Source organism: Giraffa tippelskirchi, chromosome 2 (assembly GCF_054371585.1).
Source record: "Giraffa tippelskirchi isolate mGirTip1 chromosome 2, T2T-mGirTip1v1.2.pri, whole genome shotgun sequence".
NCBI classification, from domain to species: domain Eukaryota; kingdom Metazoa; phylum Chordata; class Mammalia; order Artiodactyla; family Giraffidae; genus Giraffa; species Giraffa tippelskirchi.
Genome location: NC_137276.1, coordinates 234,228,803 through 234,248,465, shown reverse-complemented (window position 1 = coordinate 234,248,465; position 19,663 = coordinate 234,228,803). Strand labels below are relative to the sequence as shown.

General features: G+C 45.8%; 1 protein-coding gene and 1 long non-coding RNA gene across 20 annotated transcripts in view; both read right to left on the bottom strand.

Annotated features, from left to right (window-relative positions):
* Positions 1 to 2,170: 2,170 nt before the first annotated feature.
* Positions 2,171 to 19,663, bottom strand: part of OXNAD1 (oxidoreductase NAD binding domain containing 1) — a 48,663-nt gene continuing 31,170 nt past the window's right edge. For 7 of the 19 annotated variants that reach the window (XM_081573295.1, XM_081573294.1, XM_081573291.1 and 4 more), the window contains 5 exons: positions 13,577 to 13,718; positions 4,353 to 4,595; positions 3,483 to 3,591; positions 2,664 to 2,814; positions 2,261 to 2,569 (listed from right to left, as the gene is read on the bottom strand). In XM_081573295.1, coding sequence (XP_081429421.1) covers positions 2,446 to 2,569; positions 2,664 to 2,814; positions 3,483 to 3,591; positions 4,353 to 4,595; positions 13,577 to 13,718 — 769 coding nt within the window. In that variant the 3' untranslated portion in view covers positions 2,261 to 2,445. Of the gene's footprint in view, positions 2,570 to 2,659; positions 2,815 to 2,878; positions 3,256 to 3,482; positions 3,592 to 4,352; positions 4,596 to 13,576; positions 13,719 to 19,663 lie in introns of those variants that run through there. The other 12 variants (XM_081573286.1, XM_081573288.1, XM_081573284.1 and 9 more) reach the window with 5 other exon arrangements.
* On the bottom strand, positions 7,283 to 13,001 carry LOC145539364 (uncharacterized). The gene is made up of 2 exons (XR_014077741.1): positions 12,601 to 13,001; positions 7,283 to 9,412 (listed from the first exon to the last, which is right to left on the bottom strand). It is a non-coding gene; the product is annotated as an uncharacterized LOC145539364 (long non-coding RNA).

Sequence of the window (19,663 nt, the reverse complement as noted above, 5' to 3'; positions counted from 1 at the left end):
CTGGGTTACCCACCCGGCACGGGGTGGAGCTGAGCCGCAAACCCAAGCAGTGTGGCTCAGGGCTCTGCCCAGCTGCCGTCCTCAGCCTCCACGCCATCAGTTCCAAGCCACCCTGGCTGGCCTTCCCCGAGACGGAGCTAGGAGCTCCCAGAGGGATCCTGACTGCCCTGGCAGGCAAGGGAAAAGGGCTATCCTTGAGCAGCAGACCAGAAGTGCTGTCCGTGCTCATTGCCAGAAAGGACGGAGCTGGAAGGGGCTGTCGTCCAGGCAGAGGTCATGACCTGGCCCCTCAGGGGTTTACAGACGGTGCCAGGGAGCGAGCAGCTGGTGAGAGTGAGCTCAGGCCGGGAGTCCAGGGCCCTTTCAGGAGGAGGTGAACATTCTTGCCCATGCTTTCCTTCAGCCGTGTGCAGCGATTGGTCTTGCCAGAAAACTGGCCTTTCCTTAGGAGCTACGGATCATACAGCACAAAGTCTTAACTTATGGAAATGCTTTTCTTAGGCTCTATGTTAACAATTGTAATTGTAACAAATCTTGCCTGGGAACCTGTTTCTGAAGACTTGTCCCCCTGATGACACAGCAATGGTATACTTCGCCCCGAGACGTTGCCCAGAACCCCTTCTCCCTGGCTAGTCTCGAGCTGGTTATCTCAGGATGTCTGCCTTGGGGGAGGGTCTGGGGGAGCTCTTCCAACCTCGAGGTATTCTTTTCTCTATTCTCAGCCGTCAGCTGAGAAGTATCCAATGCCCTGCTTAAAAGAGTGGGGGTGGGTACTCTTTCTACCGGCTTCTGACGTCCGTGTCAGAAGCCTTTTCTGTCACTTTTGATGAAAACCTACCCAAGGCTCTCGTGAACGAGACGGCCTTTAGTCCCGGAGGTGAGTCTTCTCCTCCCGAGACCACGGATCCGGCGCTGCGGTTCGCGGTAAGCTGTCGCAGGCAGCGTGCCGGGCAGAGCTGGGCGCCCCAGGGCGGGCGGCCCTTCTTTGACGGCACAGAGCCTGCCTCAGGCCGCGCTGCAGATGCCCCAGCACCCCGCGCCGACACAGAAAGGCCCGGGGCGGCCCCTGCACGGGGCGTCTCCTCCTGGGGACCGCGTGGGCCCGGGGCGGAGCGTGCTGCCCCCATCCCCGCCCCTCCCCTCACCCGCTCCTCGGCCTCCTGAGTGTGTGGCCCTCAGGCCCAGCCCACAGCCTGGACACCCTGGGGCCTCCTGACACAGGGCTCCAAGGAGCCAGAGCTCCCTGAGCGCCGACCACCGCCCTGAACGGACTCTGACGTTCCCACCAGGTCACGGCCCCCCCCTTTGCTCCCAGTGAAATCAAATCTGGGGTTGAAATAGCTGACCACCGATCTCTGCTTAAAACATAACAAAAGTCAAAACATTCCAGTAGAGGCTAGCGCAGTGATGCCAGCCATCATGAGGCCTCACAGATCAATGATGTGTTTACGCCCTGGAGTCCCCGAGACCTGCCCCCTGCCCTCTGCCCTCAGCCGAGGACTGAATCCTCCCCATGGTCTCGGCACCTCCAGCGCTGGTCTGCCTGTCTTCCCAGACCCCATGCACCTCACGAGGTTCTCCAAGAAGCCGGCTGAGGTCCTTGTCACAGAAAGGAGAGGCTGGCCTAAGCCTGGGGACTTCTCTCAGATTTTTAAAAATCTACACAAAGATAAGAAGTACATCCTTCTTTCCAGCGGTCCCACCAGAGCAGCCTTGGACAAGGTTCTCCACGCTCTCCACCCACTCTGGGACTGCCTCCTGACCCCAGGCGTAGCAAGAGCTTAAATGGTAGCTGCTTTCCTGCAGCCACTCAACAGGTGCGCGAGAAGCCGCAGTGCCAGGAACAACCCTGGCCGAAGAGTGAAACGCGAGGCAGAGCAGCAGGACTTGGCATCAGCTCTGCCCCCCGATCAATCCTGAGCACACTGCTACAGCCCGCCAAGCCCAGCCTCTGAGGGCAGAGTCACAGAGAACACAGCACTCATCGTCGCCTTAGTCCCAGAAGAGACGCCACCTCCCACGTGGAGCCCCGAGGAGACAGCCAAGACATGGGCCTCAGAAAAGGTTTCATCTGAGAAGAGACTAACAGCCAGGATACATACTTGGGATATTCATTAACAGAAGCAAATATGCTGGACGTGCAATACCCTAAAGCAGTTTTCCTAACAGCTTTCTATTTCCAAACCCAACTTTTAATGGTCTGAAGAAACGAGGCTGCAGGCTATACAAGAAGGTGAACTAAGACATTAAACAGAAACCATTTCAAATGAAATTACATTTAAGTTCATTCAACAAAAGATACATAGGTGACTGTGAAATAATTTAAAGAGCCTACATTTCACACACAAAACCACAGTTTCATATGGTTGAAGGATATGTCTTTTTTCCCTTAAGGGGAGAGAAAATATGTATTGACCAATTCAAGGTACACCATGAGATAATCAGTTATTCATAAGAGAAAGTCAATGTAGTAAAAATCAGTTTAATTAATGAAGTTTTTGCAACAAGTTTATCACTTAAGTCTGTCAGCTGATTTTTCTTGTTTCTCCAGCTGGGCAGAGTCCACAGCCTTAAAAGGAGAGTGGGCAGAGGTAAATCACCGGCCCAAACCACAGAGCAGAGGCCTCTGTCTGTCTCCCCCTCCCGGCCCCACCCGTCCCTACCACCACTTCTCAAAGCAGATGTGCTCTCTGGGGACATGGCTGCTCTCCAGCTCCTTGGAGAAGAAGTCTGTCATGGGAGGTGGACCACAAATGTAGAACAAGGTCTCTTTCGAAATATGATCTCTTATCTCCTTCTCCGTTATTCTGCCTTCTGCCGAAAACACAGAATAAACACCAAGTTAAGACAGATGTGTTTGTACTGAAACGAGGAAGGATCGACCACAACTCAGCAACAGTTTATTTTCAATAACTGGGTCCAGACGTCGCGCTGTGAGTCATGTACGCGCTGGCTCCTGTGGGCTCCGGGCCAGACCCCACTGAGAGCGTGTCTCCAGGCTTCCTGAAGCCACAGCAAGCAACGCGGGCAGCAGGTCAGCACGCACTCTCCTGACAGGGACGGGCAGCGTGCTGGTCTTTGGGACAGATTCAAAACTGCCTTCAGCAAAGTAAATAAACTGCTTTGTGAGAAATCCTTCCAGGAGGGGAAACCACGAGAAATTTAAATGACTATTAATGGCAAATGGAACTGATTCAGTCAAAGCAGGAGGATAAATTCTCTGTATGCATATTACAACAATGATGCAAAGGTCCCCTAAAAAAATGCAGAAAATAAATGTTTAATATAGGCAGCAGGAGGTCTGTATATAAGTGAACCCAACTAATCTCTCATTATGTTTCCATGATGAATCCTCTCTCAATCCCCCAGGTAGTGACATTCCCAGCCAGCAACTCCCAACAATACAGCATTTATACTCAACCAACTGTACATCCACACAGTAATGGCATGGAGATGGTCAAAATACCTTTTAGGAGACTCACCCGTGATGTATGGTCTGAGGTTTGCACTGATTTGTGTAGTCTGTTTTGTAACATGCAAACTGCATGCAATCTTCTCAGGAAATTCATTTACTAAATCGAGGATATTTTTCTGGAATGTCAAACGTATTTGGTCACAGGACAATTTTGAAAAATCAAAACAGACATGCACCCCCCGGACGCTGGAGCTCCACTGCCAATTCTACACACGTCTGCTGCTCGGCTCTCCACTTAGAGAGGTATTGTTTGCAGCCGGGCAGGCCAGAGCAATCTGAGTGTGGAGGGCGATTTGCCTTTAATTGAAATCTGAATATGCTAACAAGCATATTACTAACTCTCCAGGAGTTTTTGCTTTTTTCTTTTCTCTCAGGCGTGGGCAATTAAGCAGCAGTTTCACTGACCACAGTTGCGTCTTTGACTGTTTCTGTTCTTTTGTTCATCCTTGCAGCTGCGAAGCAACCCAGAGCGAAAGCCTTCTCCTATCAGGTGGACTTAGTTCCTGCAGACCCAGCCAATGGGGGTTTCGGGTACTGAGCTGGATCTCACCTACTCCTGGGGCACCTACGCCCACTCGTAGGCCTCCTGACTCTCTGGGGAGCCCCAGGGGCAGGCTGAATTTTCTGCTCACCCACCTCCAGACTCAAGCTCACCAGACCTGCCCTCTTCTGTCAGTGCACTGAGAGCCTCCTTAGCGCTAGCTTTTTTAATAGTTCTGGGTAGGACAGGATGTGCTGGAAAATTCTCACTTGAACAGGGCTCAGCCTTTCAAGCCTCTGGTTTGAACTGTTGCAGAGAAGAGCGAATGGAGAGAAGAAAGGCCCATGCCATGAGTCTGCTCACACCCAGCTAAACGAGACACACACTCCTCCCTACCTTGAACAGGAGCTCGCTGGTGTCTTTCGCGCTGTAGAACAGCCTGACTGTCCCCATCGCATACCCCCGTCCCCTGCTCGCCCGTTCTCTGTGGAGGTCGGCTGCGTGCCGCAGGATGGAAAGCAGGGGGTTAATTCCGACGCCTCCCGCAATCAACACCAGGTTTCTAGAGGCGTCCGCGGGCTGCGGGTCAAAGAAGAACTCTCCCCCGACTCTCACAGCCACTTCGGAGTCCAGTGTACACTGAAGGGGGGCAGAGAAGAGCCTTCAGTCCTCTGTGGAAAGGCCTTACACCAAACGCTCGCCCTCAGTAAGGCTGAGTGCGTCGGCCTCCTGTGCGTCTATCAGTTTCTGGGCCACCTTTACTCACTCACAGTCGCTGCAGGGCCGTGAACGGAATCCACTCGCCCGTCACCCAGGCTGTTTGCTCGTCCACCTTCGTGACGTAGGCGGCACAGCCACGCCAGATCGAGACAAGGAGGCTCACCTCAGGGATTCTGCCACATGCTGACTTCCCGGGTAATGAACTATCTCGTGCAGAGAGGCCCTGGGCCCAGGGGACAGCCTGGAAGCACGAGGTGAGGGCCACTGCCACCCCTACAGGCAAAGGGGCTACTCCTGGTGAGGACACCTAAACCAGGGTGGCCGTCAGAGCTGCACACACTGGCTCTCCAGGGGGCCACACTACCCCGAGCGGGCATTCTGGAGGGTGTAACTGTGACCTGAGGGACACAGCTGGCACTTAGAGGGCATGGCCAGAGATGCCAGATGTGCTGTGAAGTCAGGGGTGTCCCAAAGCTGCTCCTACTAAGCAGATGGCTAAACCTCCAGGAGTTCCGTGGGCCAGTTTCTGCTGGTAGCTTGATGCCAGCCCTCTGGGGGGCATTTACACCACAGAAATCAGCAGATACAACAAATGAGGACTTTTTTAAGTCAGAGAGCTTGTCTGACAGCACACCGTGATCTGCAACGCACACGGGCTGCCCTGCATGATGTCTTTCTGAACGATCCACGGGATGTACATGGAGGTGAAACCAGTTCACAAGGATCTGAGACTAGTCCCTAACTCATTTTATAAAAAAAACTGAAAGGAGTATTTGCATGGATCTAGCGTCACCTGGGGAGAAGGCAGTGGCACCCCACTCCAGTACTCTTGCCTGGAAAATCCCATGGATGGAGGAGCCTGGTAGGCTACAGTCCATGGGGTCGCTAAGAGTCGGACACGACTGAGCGACTTCACTTTAACTTTTCCCTTTCATGCACTGGAGAAGGAAATGGCAACCCACTCCAGTATTCTTGCCTGGAGAATCCTAGGGACGGCGGAGCCTGGTGGGCTGCCATCTATAGGGTCGCACAGAGTCGGACACAACTGAAGCGACTTAGCAGCAGCAGCAGTGTAACCTGAATTTTCCAGAATGTCACCGCCATGCAGACTGTATGTTGTTGTGTCCAGAACTTTACCAAGCATGCTCACTGTTCTAGAAAACCGTACCCGAGTGTGCAGCACACATGCGCGGTCCTGTCGCCAGGCGACAGCTGTGTGCCATCTGCACTTGCAGACGTGTATTCACATGCGGTGACCCTACACCGAGGAGCAGAAACCTGACCGACTGCCTCATGCTACCTTCTACTTTATACATGCCTCACCATTTCCTGGGCTTCCCTTGTGGCTCTGCTGGTAAAGAATTCCCCTGCAATGTGGGAGACCTGGGTTGGATCCCTGGGTTGGGAAGATACCCTGGAGAAGGGAAAGGCTGTCCACTCCAGTATTCCGGCCTGGAGAATTTCATGGACTGTATAGACCATGGGGTCACAAAGAGTCGGACACGACTGAGCAACTTTCACATCACTCACCATTTCTATGCTGATGTACAGTATGATTATAGATCACTTTCCTTTGCTTCTCCTTTGTATAATAGTTTGTATTATAGACAGCATATTAAAAAACAGAGACATTACTTTGCCAACAAAGGTCCGTCTAGTCAAGGCTATGGTTTTTTCAGTAGTCATGTATGGATGTGAGAGTTGGACTGTAAGGAAAGCTGAGCACAGAAGAATTGATGCTTTTGAACTGTGGTGTTGGAGAAGACTCTTGAGAGTCCCTTGGACTGCAAGGAGAGCCAACCAGTCCATCCTAAAGGAGATCAGTCCTGGGTGTTCATTGGAAGGACTGACGTTGAAGCTGAAACTCCAATACTTTGGCCACCTGATGCAAAGAGCTGACTCATTGGAAAAGACCCTGATGCTGGGAATGATTAAAGGCAGGAGGAGAAGGGGATGACAGAGGATGAGATGGTTGGATGGCATCACTGACTCAATGGACATGGGTTTGGGTAAACTCCGGAAGTTGGTGATGGGAGGCCTGGCGTGCTGCCGTCCATGGGGTCACAAAGAGTCAGACACGACTGAGTGACTGAATTGAACTGATGATGTTTTTTTTTTTAATGTGCTTGATTACATGAACTCTGAATTTCATTTCAGAAATGGAAGGGGGCACTGGATCTGGCAGTGATGAGAACCCCTAGTTTGGAGAAAAACACACTGATCTAGGGGTCAGCAGGCTGAATCTTATTCAGAGCCCCTAGGAATCCAGCAAGCCTGTGCACTCCTCAGAGCCTCTGCTGCTGCACCTGGAAAACAGGCTCCCACCCACCTGCTCACTGCCCCCGGGGTGCGGTGGGCTTCACACGACACTGTGGGGAGGCCCCTGGCAGCAAGTGCCACGTGGAGGGTGTTCTGGTCGCATGGCTGTAACAGAAGAAAAGACGCAGAGGTGCCTGCATCCTTCTCTCCTGTCACCAAAGGAATCAAGAAACTTATGTCAGGAGCATTCCTGATCAAATCAACTGAGTGGACTCCCTCCTCAGGATCCTGAAAGCCAACCCTAAGCACTCACCCAGCACCCTGACCGACAAGTATGCAGTAAGTACTTTTTGATATGAATTTAATTTGGGGCTCTATCACTCACAGTTAAAATTTAGAAAAAAAAATCTAAAAAAAAAATGAAAATCATTTGAATTCACAAAGAATTTTGGTCAAGAACTGCTAAATGTATGGAAATCCTCCGAGTAGAGGGTGGGGTGTTATCTGAACTTAACTATTTTAAATATGAAGAAGATTTTTACATGAAGGATGATAAGTGGGTTTCCATTTTTGACAGAAGAAATTAGCAGCAAAGGCACATTCCATTAGGAATAACTACAATCTAGGAACTGCGACACTGGCTACCAAGTGCTTTTAAATTGTTCCTTCCTTACAAATCTCAAAAACAGCAGTCTACAGAGGCTCGACCTAATGACGACAGTGGAGTTAATCCCCCTCTAGCCCCCCTCCCCTTCTTGCTTGCCTATATATTTCTCTCTTTATCTGTAAGAATCAACGAGTAAAAGAGGCTAAGAAACGGGAGAGAAGACATTTTATCCAATGGTCACCTTCAGCGTGCTTAGTAATGACAACAAGCAAAGCCTTTAGGTCATTGTTTTTAGAAACCAGAGTATTTTCAACCCTAAAGTTGGCAAGAAAATGTGCCCCAGGGAAAGATAATACTCAAGAAGCCTGTCGTCTCCTTAGTGACAAGATGATCTTCAGATCTATCTCCTAATTTGCTAGCATCTGGAAAGAATCAAAAGCCATCTTTGTCTTTTGTTGATCAATAAAAACTGCCAGGGTAGCAGGCACACGAGACTTAAAAGTACTGTCGAGTATAAAATGGAAGCGAGTAAAGGGACATTACCTCCAATTACATGGCAGTGTATCTAATTTGGGTATAGATTTTCTACTTGTGAAATAAACAACTTTTTCACAGCAACTGGAGCCCAGCACACAATAGCTGTCTAGAACCCTTTACCCTGCCAGGAGCTTGAGCCAAAGTAGATAAAATAAAGGACGACGTTTATGGCACTTTATTCCACGTCCCAGCAGAGCAGCCTGCTGCCACCCAGACACTCACGTGCCTCTATTGTCCACTCTAATAGCTTAATGAAGACAAATCCTCAGGAGGAAAACAGCCACCTGAGAATGGTTCCAAGAAAAACCTGACTTCATAAAGGCTGCCTGCAACTCCCCCTGGGCAGAGTGCAGCAGGCACTACAATTAGGATGTGCATTCAAGCAACGCCACTTGCAGATTTTCTACAGCCTCTTAGAGTAAGTTCCTTCACTGAAGTGTCAATGAGCCATGAAACCAAGCAGGGAGCTATGGACCAGGACCAGGCCCAGGTCACGTGGGCAGCCAACGACCAGAGGGGGCGCGTGGCACTGCAGGCCGGGGTGGCTGAGCTCCTTTTAACACTGAGCTCCGGGCACAGGGCGCCCCTGCCCCCGGGGCGTGTGTTAACAGCTCAGGATACAACCTGGAGAGAGCGACGGGAAAACTCACAGAGAATCTAAAGAGGAATGAGGTAGCCGAGGCCACACCAAAGGAAGCACAGAAGGTCGCAGGGTAAAAATGTGACAGGATACATTTACAATGGAAACGCTAAGGCAAGCAGCTGGAAACGTGTCTAAAGGGACACAGCGTGCCGCGTAAACCTAAGCATATATTTTTTATGCTGCTGTAGGTTTAGAAATCTTTTAGTTTTTAAAATTATCTTCCAGTAAGTTTTTTTTTGATACACAGTTAGATGAATTTTAACACAAACATAGAGAAGTGCAACTACCACCAAAACCAAGATATGAACAGTCCCGTTACCTCCCCAAACTCCGCTGTGCTGCCCCTTTCTGCTCCCACCCTTCCCCGCTCTACCCCATCACGCACTGATCTGTCTCTATCGCTGTATTTCTGTCTTCCAGACAGCAGCATAAATGAGGACTGGCTTCTTTCACGCACATAACGCTCCCGAGATTCACCTACGGTGCCGTGTGCATCAACAGCTGATCTGTTTTTACTGCTGAATGACAAATACAGGCAGACCTGGGAAATACTGCAGATTCGGTTGCAGACCATAAAGTACTGGAATCAAGGGTGCTTGCCTGTGCATGCCCAGTCATGTCTGACTCTGTGACCCCATAGACTGTAGCCCTCCAGACTCCCCTGTCCATGGGATCTTCCCAGCAAGAATACTGGAGTGGGTTGCCATTCCCTTCTCCAGGGGATCTTCCTGACTCAGGGATCAAGCCCTTGTCTCCTGCATTGGCAGGCAGGTTCTTTATCACTGGGCCACGTGGCAGATCACAGCTATTGTTCGGTTTTCCAGTGAGTATAAAAGTTATGCTTATACTATACTTTAGTCTTTTAAGTGTGCAATAATAGCATTATGTCTTAACAAAAAATGTACATGCCTTAATTTAAAAATACTTTATACTATTAATACAAAGCTACAGCAATCAAAACAGTTTTGTACTGGCATAGACACATAGATCAAAGGAAAAGGTCAGAAAGCCCAGAAATAAATCCACACACTTATGGCCAATTAATAGATGACAAAGGAGGCAAAAATACACATTGGAGGAAAGACAGTCTCTTGACTACGTGGTGCTGGGAAAACTGGACCACTGCACGTAGAAGATGAAATAAGGACATTTGCTAACACCATACAGGAGAATGAAACCTCCCAATGGATCAAACACCGAACTGTTAAGACCAGATACTATAAAACTAGATGAAAATATAGGCTATTCTTCGACAGAAATCGCAGCAATATTTTATTGGATCTATCTCCTAGAGTAATGGAAATAAAAAACAAAAATAAAAAAATGGGACCTAATTAAACTTAAAAGCTTTCCTTTGCATAGCAAAGGAAAATATAAAAAGACTACGGGAAAATATTTGTAAATGCTGCTACCAACAAGGGTTTAATTTCCAAAATATACAAACAGATCATACAGCTTAATATAAAAAAGAAAAAAAAAAAACAATTAAAACACAGGCAGAAGACCTAAACAGACATTTCTCCAAAGAAGACATACAAATGGCCAACAGACACATGAAAAGATGCTCCATATCACTAATTACTGGAGAAATGCAAATCAAAAAACTACAATGAGGAACCACCTCGCCTCACTCCAGTCAGAATGACCATCATGAAAAAGTCATACGAGTAAGAAATACTGAAGAGGGTGTTGGTGGGAATATAAACTGACACAGCTACTGTGGAGAACAGTATGGAAGTTCCTTAAAAAACTAAAAACAGAGCTACCATACGACCCTGCAATCGCACTCCTGGGCACGTCCAGAGAAAACTCTAATCTGAAGAGATACATGCAGCCCTATGTTCATAGCAGCAGTATTCACGATTGTCAAGACACAGGACCCACCTAACTGTCCATCGACAGAGAATGGATAAAGCAAATGCAGTACTCAAATACACCGGACTACTACGCAGCCATAAAAAAGAACGAAATAATGCCACTTATAGCTACATGGATGGACGTGGAGACTGTCATATTAAGTGAAGGAAGTCAGAGAGAGAAAGACAAATATCATATATCACATAGGAAGTCTAAAAGATGATACAAAAAATGTATTTACAAAACCAAAACAGACTCACAGACATACAAAACAAACTTAAGGTTACCAAAGGGGAAAGCAGGAGGAGAGAGAAATGAGGAATTTGGGATTAACATACCTGCACTACTATAATTAAGACAGTAAACAAGGACCTACTATACAGCACAGGGAACTATATTCAGTATCTTACAATAACCTATAATGGAAAAGAATCTGAAAAAGAACTCATATGCATATATGAATAGCTGAGTCACTGCTGTACATCTGAAACTAATACAATATTGTAAATTACGTTAATAAAAAAAATTTTCTTCATATAAAGAAAACCTTTATTGCTACAAAAAAAACGCTAACAACCATCTGACAGCACAGGGTTACCACAAACATTCAATCTATAGAAGAACACAATTATCTATGAAGGGTAGTAAAGTCAAACACAGTACAAGGGCTGCCTGTACATTATATGAATGTATCGCAGTTCCTTCATCCATTCACCTGCTGAGGGATGTCTGGATTGTTTCCAGTTTTTGAGGACTATGAATAGAACCACTATAAACATTCACGTTCTGATTTTTGTATGAACAATTCTTTCGTTTCTCTAGAATGAATACCCAGGAGTCATACTGCTAGGGATTACAGTGAAGTGTGTATTAGTTTCATATGAAACTGCTGAAATGATTCCAGAACGGCTGCAGCGCCTTGCATTCCTGCTGACCCTATAAGCAACGTAAGAGTTCCAGTTGCCCCACGTCACTGGCATCACTTGGTATGGTCGACACTTTAAATCTGAGACATTCTAATAGGTCTGCAGGTGTATCCCACTAGGTATGGTTTTAACCTGTATTTCCCTAATGATGAATGATGTGGACTGTCATTTCACTGCTTATTTGTCACCCTTATATCCTTTTTAGCAAAGTGTTCAATCCTTTGTCCATCTAAAAATTAGGTTTGTTTTCTTTTTGCTGCCTTTTGAGTTCTTTATACATCTGGAAACAAGTCCTTTGTTGGCTATCTAATTTGCAAACACTTTCTCCTAGGGTGTGGCTTGTTTTTAAAATTTCTGTTAATAGTGTATTTTGCAGAAAAAAAAATTTTAGTTTAGATTAAATCCGATATATAAATCTTTCCTTTTATGGATCTCACTTTCTGTGTCATGTCTAAGAACTATCTGCCTGCCCTGCTCTTCATAATATTTCCTATGTCTTCTAAAACCTTTATAGTTTTACATTTTAGACCTTAGACCTAGAACATATTTTAATTTTGAATATAAAGTAGGAGATTTAGGTCAAGGTCCTCTTTTTGATTTTTGCATATGGATAGACAACTATTCCAGCACTGTTTGTTGAAAAGGTTACTGCTTCTCCGTTGAATTTCTTTAGCACCTTTGTCAAAATTCAAAAGGTTGTATGTGTCAGTCTATTTCTGAACTCTTTAATTTGTCCCTTTGATCTGTATGCCTATTCCTTCACCAATACTACACTGTATTGATTATTGTAGCCTTATTTTAATCTTAAATTTGAGCAATATGATTCCTCACACTTTAGGCTTCTTTTTCAAAACTGCTTTTGCCATCCTAGTTTCTTTTCTCTTCCATATAAATTTCAAAATCAGTTTGTCTGTATCTACAATATTTGCAATACAGCACACTCCGTTTTGTGATCCCAGGTGGCCCAGTGGTAGAGAATCCACCTGCTAATGTAGGAGATCCGGGTTCAGTCCCTGGGTCAGGAAGATCCCCTGGAGGAGGAAATGGCAACCTACTCCAGTATTCTTGCCTAGAAAATCCCATGGACAGGGGAACCTGGTGGGTGGGCGGCAGTCCATGGGGTCACATAGAGTCAGACAAGATTTAAGGACTGAGCAGGCACACATCCATTCTCCTTTCTGGTAAAGAGGAGAAGAAAGTGCCTGGGATGGGATGGAGATTGTTGGTAAGTAAAGAAGGCACACTCTAGAAATGAAGGGGATGGCAGTAAAAAAAAAAAAGAGACAAGGATCAAAAATTAAGGAGACAATCTTTTCTGAGCTCACTCTTTGTTATCAGAATTCTAGTAGGTAGTGAGGAGCAGCACAGGGCTGTGCTGAGTCCCACGGTGAACCATGAGTTATCAGCAGCAAATGTAGACTCCATCTCAGAATCATGAACTTTCCAGAGACTGAAAGGGAGAGGCAACCGCACCACGGGTTTAGCAGTGCTCAGGTCTGGGCAGGAAAAGTAAGTAATCAGAGATTGTTTCCCAACCAGATAATGAGAGAATGGTAGCTGAATTCCCTTCATTTAGGATAGTGAGGACAAAATAGTCTGATTTATAGGATCACCACTGACAAGACACCCAGAGAGCCCATTTTACATGTAAAGTAAAATGCTTTAATTCTAAAGTAGGATTCAACTGAATACCGTTTGGTGACCCAGAAGGAACTTCCCGATCCCAGGGTGTCTCTGCGTCATCCTTTAGTGCATCAAAATGATTCTGCTTCTTGGGGGCCTCCCTGGTGGCCCCGGGGTTAAGACCCCACCCCTCCACCGCAGGGGGGCAGGTTCTTTCCCTGGTAGGGGGCTAGGATCCCACACCCCATGTGGCAGGGCCAAACAGTAAAAATAAATAAACATGCTGCTCCTGTACCCTTTCTGGAATCTGAATTCCGGATGGAAGGGAGCTCTCTGTGAGCGTGTACCCTTTGCACCCAAGCCTAGGTTCCTTAGGTGGATTAAGTGAGCTGAATTTTGAGAGAGACAGAGATCCCAGATCTCCAAGTTTAAACAGAGGTTTGCTTACCTGGTTGTGAATCCAGAGAGCAGGAGGGTGGTTTGCATACTTCACTGCCAGTTCTATCATTCTCTCTTGTTCCAGCAGTCTAGGGCTGGAGCATATTGAGAACCCACCAACCACAGAGATTCCTGGGATAAAGAAATCAACCCTAAAAGGAAAGGCAAATAAATGGACGATCATTAATGCAGTTTTTAAAGTGGGTAACAAGATAAACAAAACTGACAAACTTTTAGCTAGAATGACTATTGAAAAAAGAAGAAAAAATAAAATTACTAAAATCAAGCATGAAAGATGGGACATTATCACCAACTTTACAAAAAAAAAAAGATTACAAAGGAATTCTATGAATAACTGTAAGACAAAAAACTGGCTTACTCAGATGAAATGGATGCATTCCTAGAAAAACACAAACTACCAAACTAGACTCAAGAAGAAACAGAAAATCTGAACAGATCCATAATAAAAGGACTGAATTGTATAATTAAAAATTTCCCACAAGGACACGTCCAGATGGCAGCAGAGGTGAACTCGGTTAAACATCTGAAGAGGAATTAATGCTTATCTTTCACAAATACTTCCCCCCAAAACAGAAAAAAACACTTTCCAATTCACTCTACCATGTCAGTATTATTCTAATACCAAAGCCAGACAAGATATCACAAGAAAATAAACTACAGATCAACATCCCTTATGAATACAGATGCAAAATTCTCAGGAATATTGGTTCAATATATGAAAATCACCAATGAATTAAATCACTTAAACACAATAAAGGACAAAATCCATGTGATCATCTCAACAGATGCAAAAATGGCATTTGACAAAATTCAACACCCTTACATAATAAGTGTACTCAACAAACCAGGAATAAATGGTAATTTCCTCAGCCTGATAAAGACAACTACAAAATATATAATCACATTTAACCCTGAAAGGCTGGAAATTCCCCACCTAAGAAGAGAAACAAGACAAAGATGTCTGCTCCGACCTATTCTACTCAACACCGTACCAGACACTCTAGCCAAGGCAATTAAGCAAGAAAGCAAAGTAAGAGGCATCCAGACTGAAGAGAAAGAAGTTGCAGATGACATAATATTATATATACAAAATCCTAATGAATGTACTACAAATATATGAGAACTAATAAACAACTTCAAATAAAATTGCAGAATATAAAATTAATAATAAAAACCAACTGTATTTCTACCCACTAGCAATGAACAATCTAAATGTGAAATTAAGAAAAATAGTCCTATTTATAATAAAGTAATAAAATAATTGGGAATAAACTTCACAAAAGAAGTGTAAGACTTGTACACTAAAAACTACATTATTGAAAAAAATCAAAGAGATCTAAATAAACAGAAAGAAGATCTAAATAAACAGAAAGGCTTCTTATATCCATGGACTGGAAGGCTTAATACTGTTGAGATGGCAACAGTTCCCAAACTGATCTACAGATTTAACAAAATACCTATCAAACCCTAGCTGGTTTCTTTGATAAGCTGATTATAAAACTGATATGAAATTCAAGGAACCTAGAATCATCAAAATAGTATTTAAAAAGAAGAATAAATTTGGAGGATTCACACCTTCTGATTTCAAAATTGTTTTAAATCACAGTAATGAAGACACTGTGATACTGGTGTTAGGACAGGCATAGGTATCAATGGCAAAAGACTGAGAATCAAAAAATAAACTTAGTTTTATGGTCAAGTGATTTTCAACAAGGCTACCAACACAATTTAATGCAAAAGGAGAGTCTTTTCAGTAAGTGGTGATGGTTTTATAATAATCTATAAAGGAAAAAGAATCTGAAAAAGAATAAACACACACACACACATATAACTGAATCACTTTGCCGTACACCAGAAACTAATATAACACTGAAAATCAACTATACTTCAATTTAAAAGAAAGTGCTAGGACAACTGAATAGTAACTGGAAAAGAATAAAGCTGGACCCCTACCTCATACCACACACAAACATTAACTCCGGTTAGATCACAGACCTAAATATAAACACTAAAATTATAAACTCAGACTTAACACAGGAGTAACTCTTCATGGCCAGTTACTTAGAAATGACACTAAAACACAAAGGTCAAAGAAAAACTGGAGAAACTAGACTGCATAAAATGAAAATTTTGTGCCACAGACTTATGTGTACTACATACCATCAAGACAGTTAAAAGATGACCCTTGGAATGGGAGAAAATATTTTTGAATCATGTGTCTAACAAGTAATTTGTATACAGAATATAGTAATAAAAAGAAAATTCGAAAAATGGGCAAAGGGGGCTCCCCTGGAGGCTCCGGGGTAAAGGACCCGCCTGCCAGCGCAGGAGATGCTGGTCTGGGAAGATCCCACAGGCCGGGGAGCAACTGAGCCTGTGCGTCATGACTTTGGGCCTGGGGGCCACAGCTCCTAAGCTCCACAACAAGAGAAGCCTCGGCAACGAGAAACGCACGCACCGAACTAGCAGCTCCTGGTCCCCCAAACTAGAGAGAAGTCCACGCAGCAACAAAGACCCAGCACAGACAAAGAAGTAAATAAACAAAATCACATTTTAAAAGTGGGCAAAGGATTTGTACAAACATTTCTCCAAAGAAGATACATAAATGGATAATAAGTACATGAAAAAACGCTCAACCTCATTTGTTAGTAGGGAAATGCAAATGGAAAGCACAGTGAGCCATCACTTCATGCTTGCTTGGAGGGACGGCTGATCAAAAAGACAGCAGCAAGCGTTAGTGAGGATCTGGAGAAACTGGGACCTTTATACACTGCTGATGGGAATGTGAAATGCCCTTGCCACTTTAAAAAACAATTTGGCAGTGCCTGAAAATGTTAAGATATGACCAGCAATTCTACTCTGAGGTATATACTGAAGAAAAAAGAAAATACATATCCACTTAAAAATATGTACATCAATGTTCATAGCAGCATTATTGATAATAGCCTAAAAGTTCCAAAACAACCTAAATGTTCATCAACTGATGAATATGTAAACAAACGGGGTACACTCACACGATGGAGCGAAGCACTGATACAGGCCACACAGACGGACAACGAAGCTTCGTTCAGAGAAAGAAGTGAAGGGAAAGCGAAGTCACTCAGTTGTGTCCAACTCTTTGCGACCCCATGAACTGTAGCCTACCAGGCTCCTCCGTCCATGGGATTGTCCAGGCAGGAATACTGGAGTGGGTTGCCATTTCCTTCTCCAGGAGATCTTCCCAACCCAGGGATCGAACCCGGGTCTCCTGCATTGCAGGCAGACGCTTTACTGTCTGAGCCACCAGGGAAGTCACAGAAGTGAAAGAAGCTAGTCACAAAAAAAGACCACATACTACATAGTTCCACTGATACAAAATGTCCAGAATAGGAAAATCCATAAAAGACAGAAACTAGAACAGTGGTTGCCTAAGGGTGAGGATGGGGAGTGAATGATATTCAGGGCAGGGTTTCCTTCTGGGATGATGAGAATGTTCTGAATGTGGACTAGCTGATCACTGTACAATTCTAGAATATACTGTGAATTCAATTCTGTGAATATACTAGAAATCACGGAACTGTGCACTTTAAATGGGTGAATTTTATGATACGTTTGCCTTGAGGAAACAGTTTCTTAAATGTGAAAAAGGCAACAAAAACTCTCTTGCTGGCATTTGACCAACTAAATTAAACAGGCTGATGCAGCCTCCTAAATTCTGCCAATCTCGCGTTGCCGCCTTCTCTTCTAACCACTCTCCTAGAGTAGAGAACTCTTGTGAGTTTCAAGTCATCAATAATTCCACGCCACAAACTTTTTTTGGGTGAGGGTCTAGGAAATGCAATAAATCTAGTCACATTCCAAGGAAAGAGAAATTTACTAGAAACTGAGACCGCAGAAATTTCCCGCCCCGTGTCCAGGAAACTCATATGTCCATTAGAGCTGCTCCTCAGCCACTGAAGAACGACAGACAGTACAGCTAAAAAAGGCGACAGTCTCACCCCCGGCCCGGTAGGAAAAAGCACCTGATGTCCTCTCCTGATCAGATCTATGGCCTTAAGAGCTGTCCTCTTCTCAACTCTGGCCTTAGGTATCTGGGCATTTCTTACAGTCTGGGCAGGAAGTGCTCCAGAAAAGGTCCCCAGGTTATTTCCGCCTGTATTTACTTCCTTCTTTCCCATGAACACTTTAATTTCCCTTCCATTTCAGACAAGATACAAATTTTAAAAGACTATAGTGAACACGTAGCAACACAGCTGCTTTATGCTTTCAGAGGAGAGGTGAATGACATTTCCATAGCGTCTGTGTTTAAAAAAACTTAATCTCTGAGCTATTTTTACTGCTTTATTTCCTGAACTATAGCACCCTCTGCTGCTTGATGATGATAAAGACCTTTTCTCAGGTAACTGAGGGGGAATCCCTCTTCTCTAATAACTCTGGAAACCCTCCACCTTTAGGAAAAAGGATTTCTTAGTGAAATTCTACAGAAGAACCTCATCTGAAAAGGCTTAAGAAAATAAGCACAATACATATTTAGTGAAACATCTTTCCAAGAAAGAATTGTTTTAGACACACATGCACACACCCTGTTAAAAATGACGTCCTTCACGGTGAGTACGTGAAGAGCAGAGAGAAAGGGCCTCGTTCTGCAGCGAAGCACACATATCCACATCTAAGGTGACACCAGGCAGCCCGGTCCCGCCCCAGGGCCCAGCACAGAGCAGCCACACGGACCACAGCCGAGTGACCAACCGTCTTCACCCTGAGATCCCCAACTCTCAGCTACCCTCCTTGGCACACATGACAGACAGCATCTGCTGACCATGTACAGACACAGAGGATGGTGTTGGTGATAAACATGCAAGTCTGTCTTGGTTCCCGCCTTCACAAACCTCCCTAATGGGAGGAAGATCAACCTGATGGCTCAGCAGGTAAAGAATCTGCCTGAAATGCAGGAGACTCAGGAGACCCCTTGGGTCTGACCCAATCCCTGGGTCGGGAAGATCCCCTAGAGGAGGAAATGGCAACCCACTCCAGTATCCTTGCCCGGAGAATGCCATGGACAGGGGAGCCTGGTGGGCTACAGTTCAAAGGGTCGCAGAGAGTCAGACACGACTGAGCACTAGTACAGTCAGCAAAAAAGTAGCAGAGCTACGAAAGACATCAGCCTGGGAGAGAGAACGTTCATCACTCGAGATCTGTCTGGAAGTGGTCGTGCTTAGTGCAGACTGCTACTTACTCCAACATACGCGATCCTGATTTTATCAGGGAAATAACTAATAAAGCTACCGCATTTTATTTTGTTTTTAAATCTGCCTGGTGGGGGTGGGACATGCGAAGGGGAGGGGAGGGGAGGAAGAAGTTGATTCCACCAGGGATGGAGGAATCAGGAAAGACTTCACAGAGGAGTCTTGAAAGACAGTGCTCATCAGACAGGCAGTGGAGGAGGATGCCATCTGCACAAAGACTCCCAGGAACACGGCTCCTCCTCCACGCGGTCCTGTGAGTCAGGGCTGCGACGCGGTCGTGTTCACATCTACACTGCAGCTGCCCTGCTGGCAGGCGGGGGAGTCCCAGCTCTCTAACCTGGCTCCTCTCACCTCGTTATCCCGAGTCCTTTCAGCATGCTGCTGCTAAGTCGCTTCAGTCGTGTCCGACTCTTAGCGACCCCATGGACTACCAGGCTCCCACCAGGCTCCTCCGTCCGTGGGATTTTCCAGGCAAGAGGACTGGAGTGGGGTGCCACTGCCTTCTCCGGCTTTCAGCATGAAATCCCGCTGTCTCATATGAAGTCAGAGACGCAGCCTGCCCCACTGCCCTGCTCAAAGACGTGTTGCCTGCTCCCCATGCGCTCTGCACGCAGCCCGGGCATGGAGCGAGCGCCGGGGGGGAGCATCCGCCCACTCCTCGCAGGCTGGCTGCTCTTCCCACAGCAGCCTCAGTGCGCGGGAGGCTGGCGAGGCACTAAGTCTGTCCCCGGGACCTCACAGACGCTCCTCCCTGAGGACCTCACCAGCACAGATGCTCTCTGACGGACGGAGCAAAGCACTGGCTACAACAGACACCAAAAACAAACTCATAATGTAAACATCAGGCACTG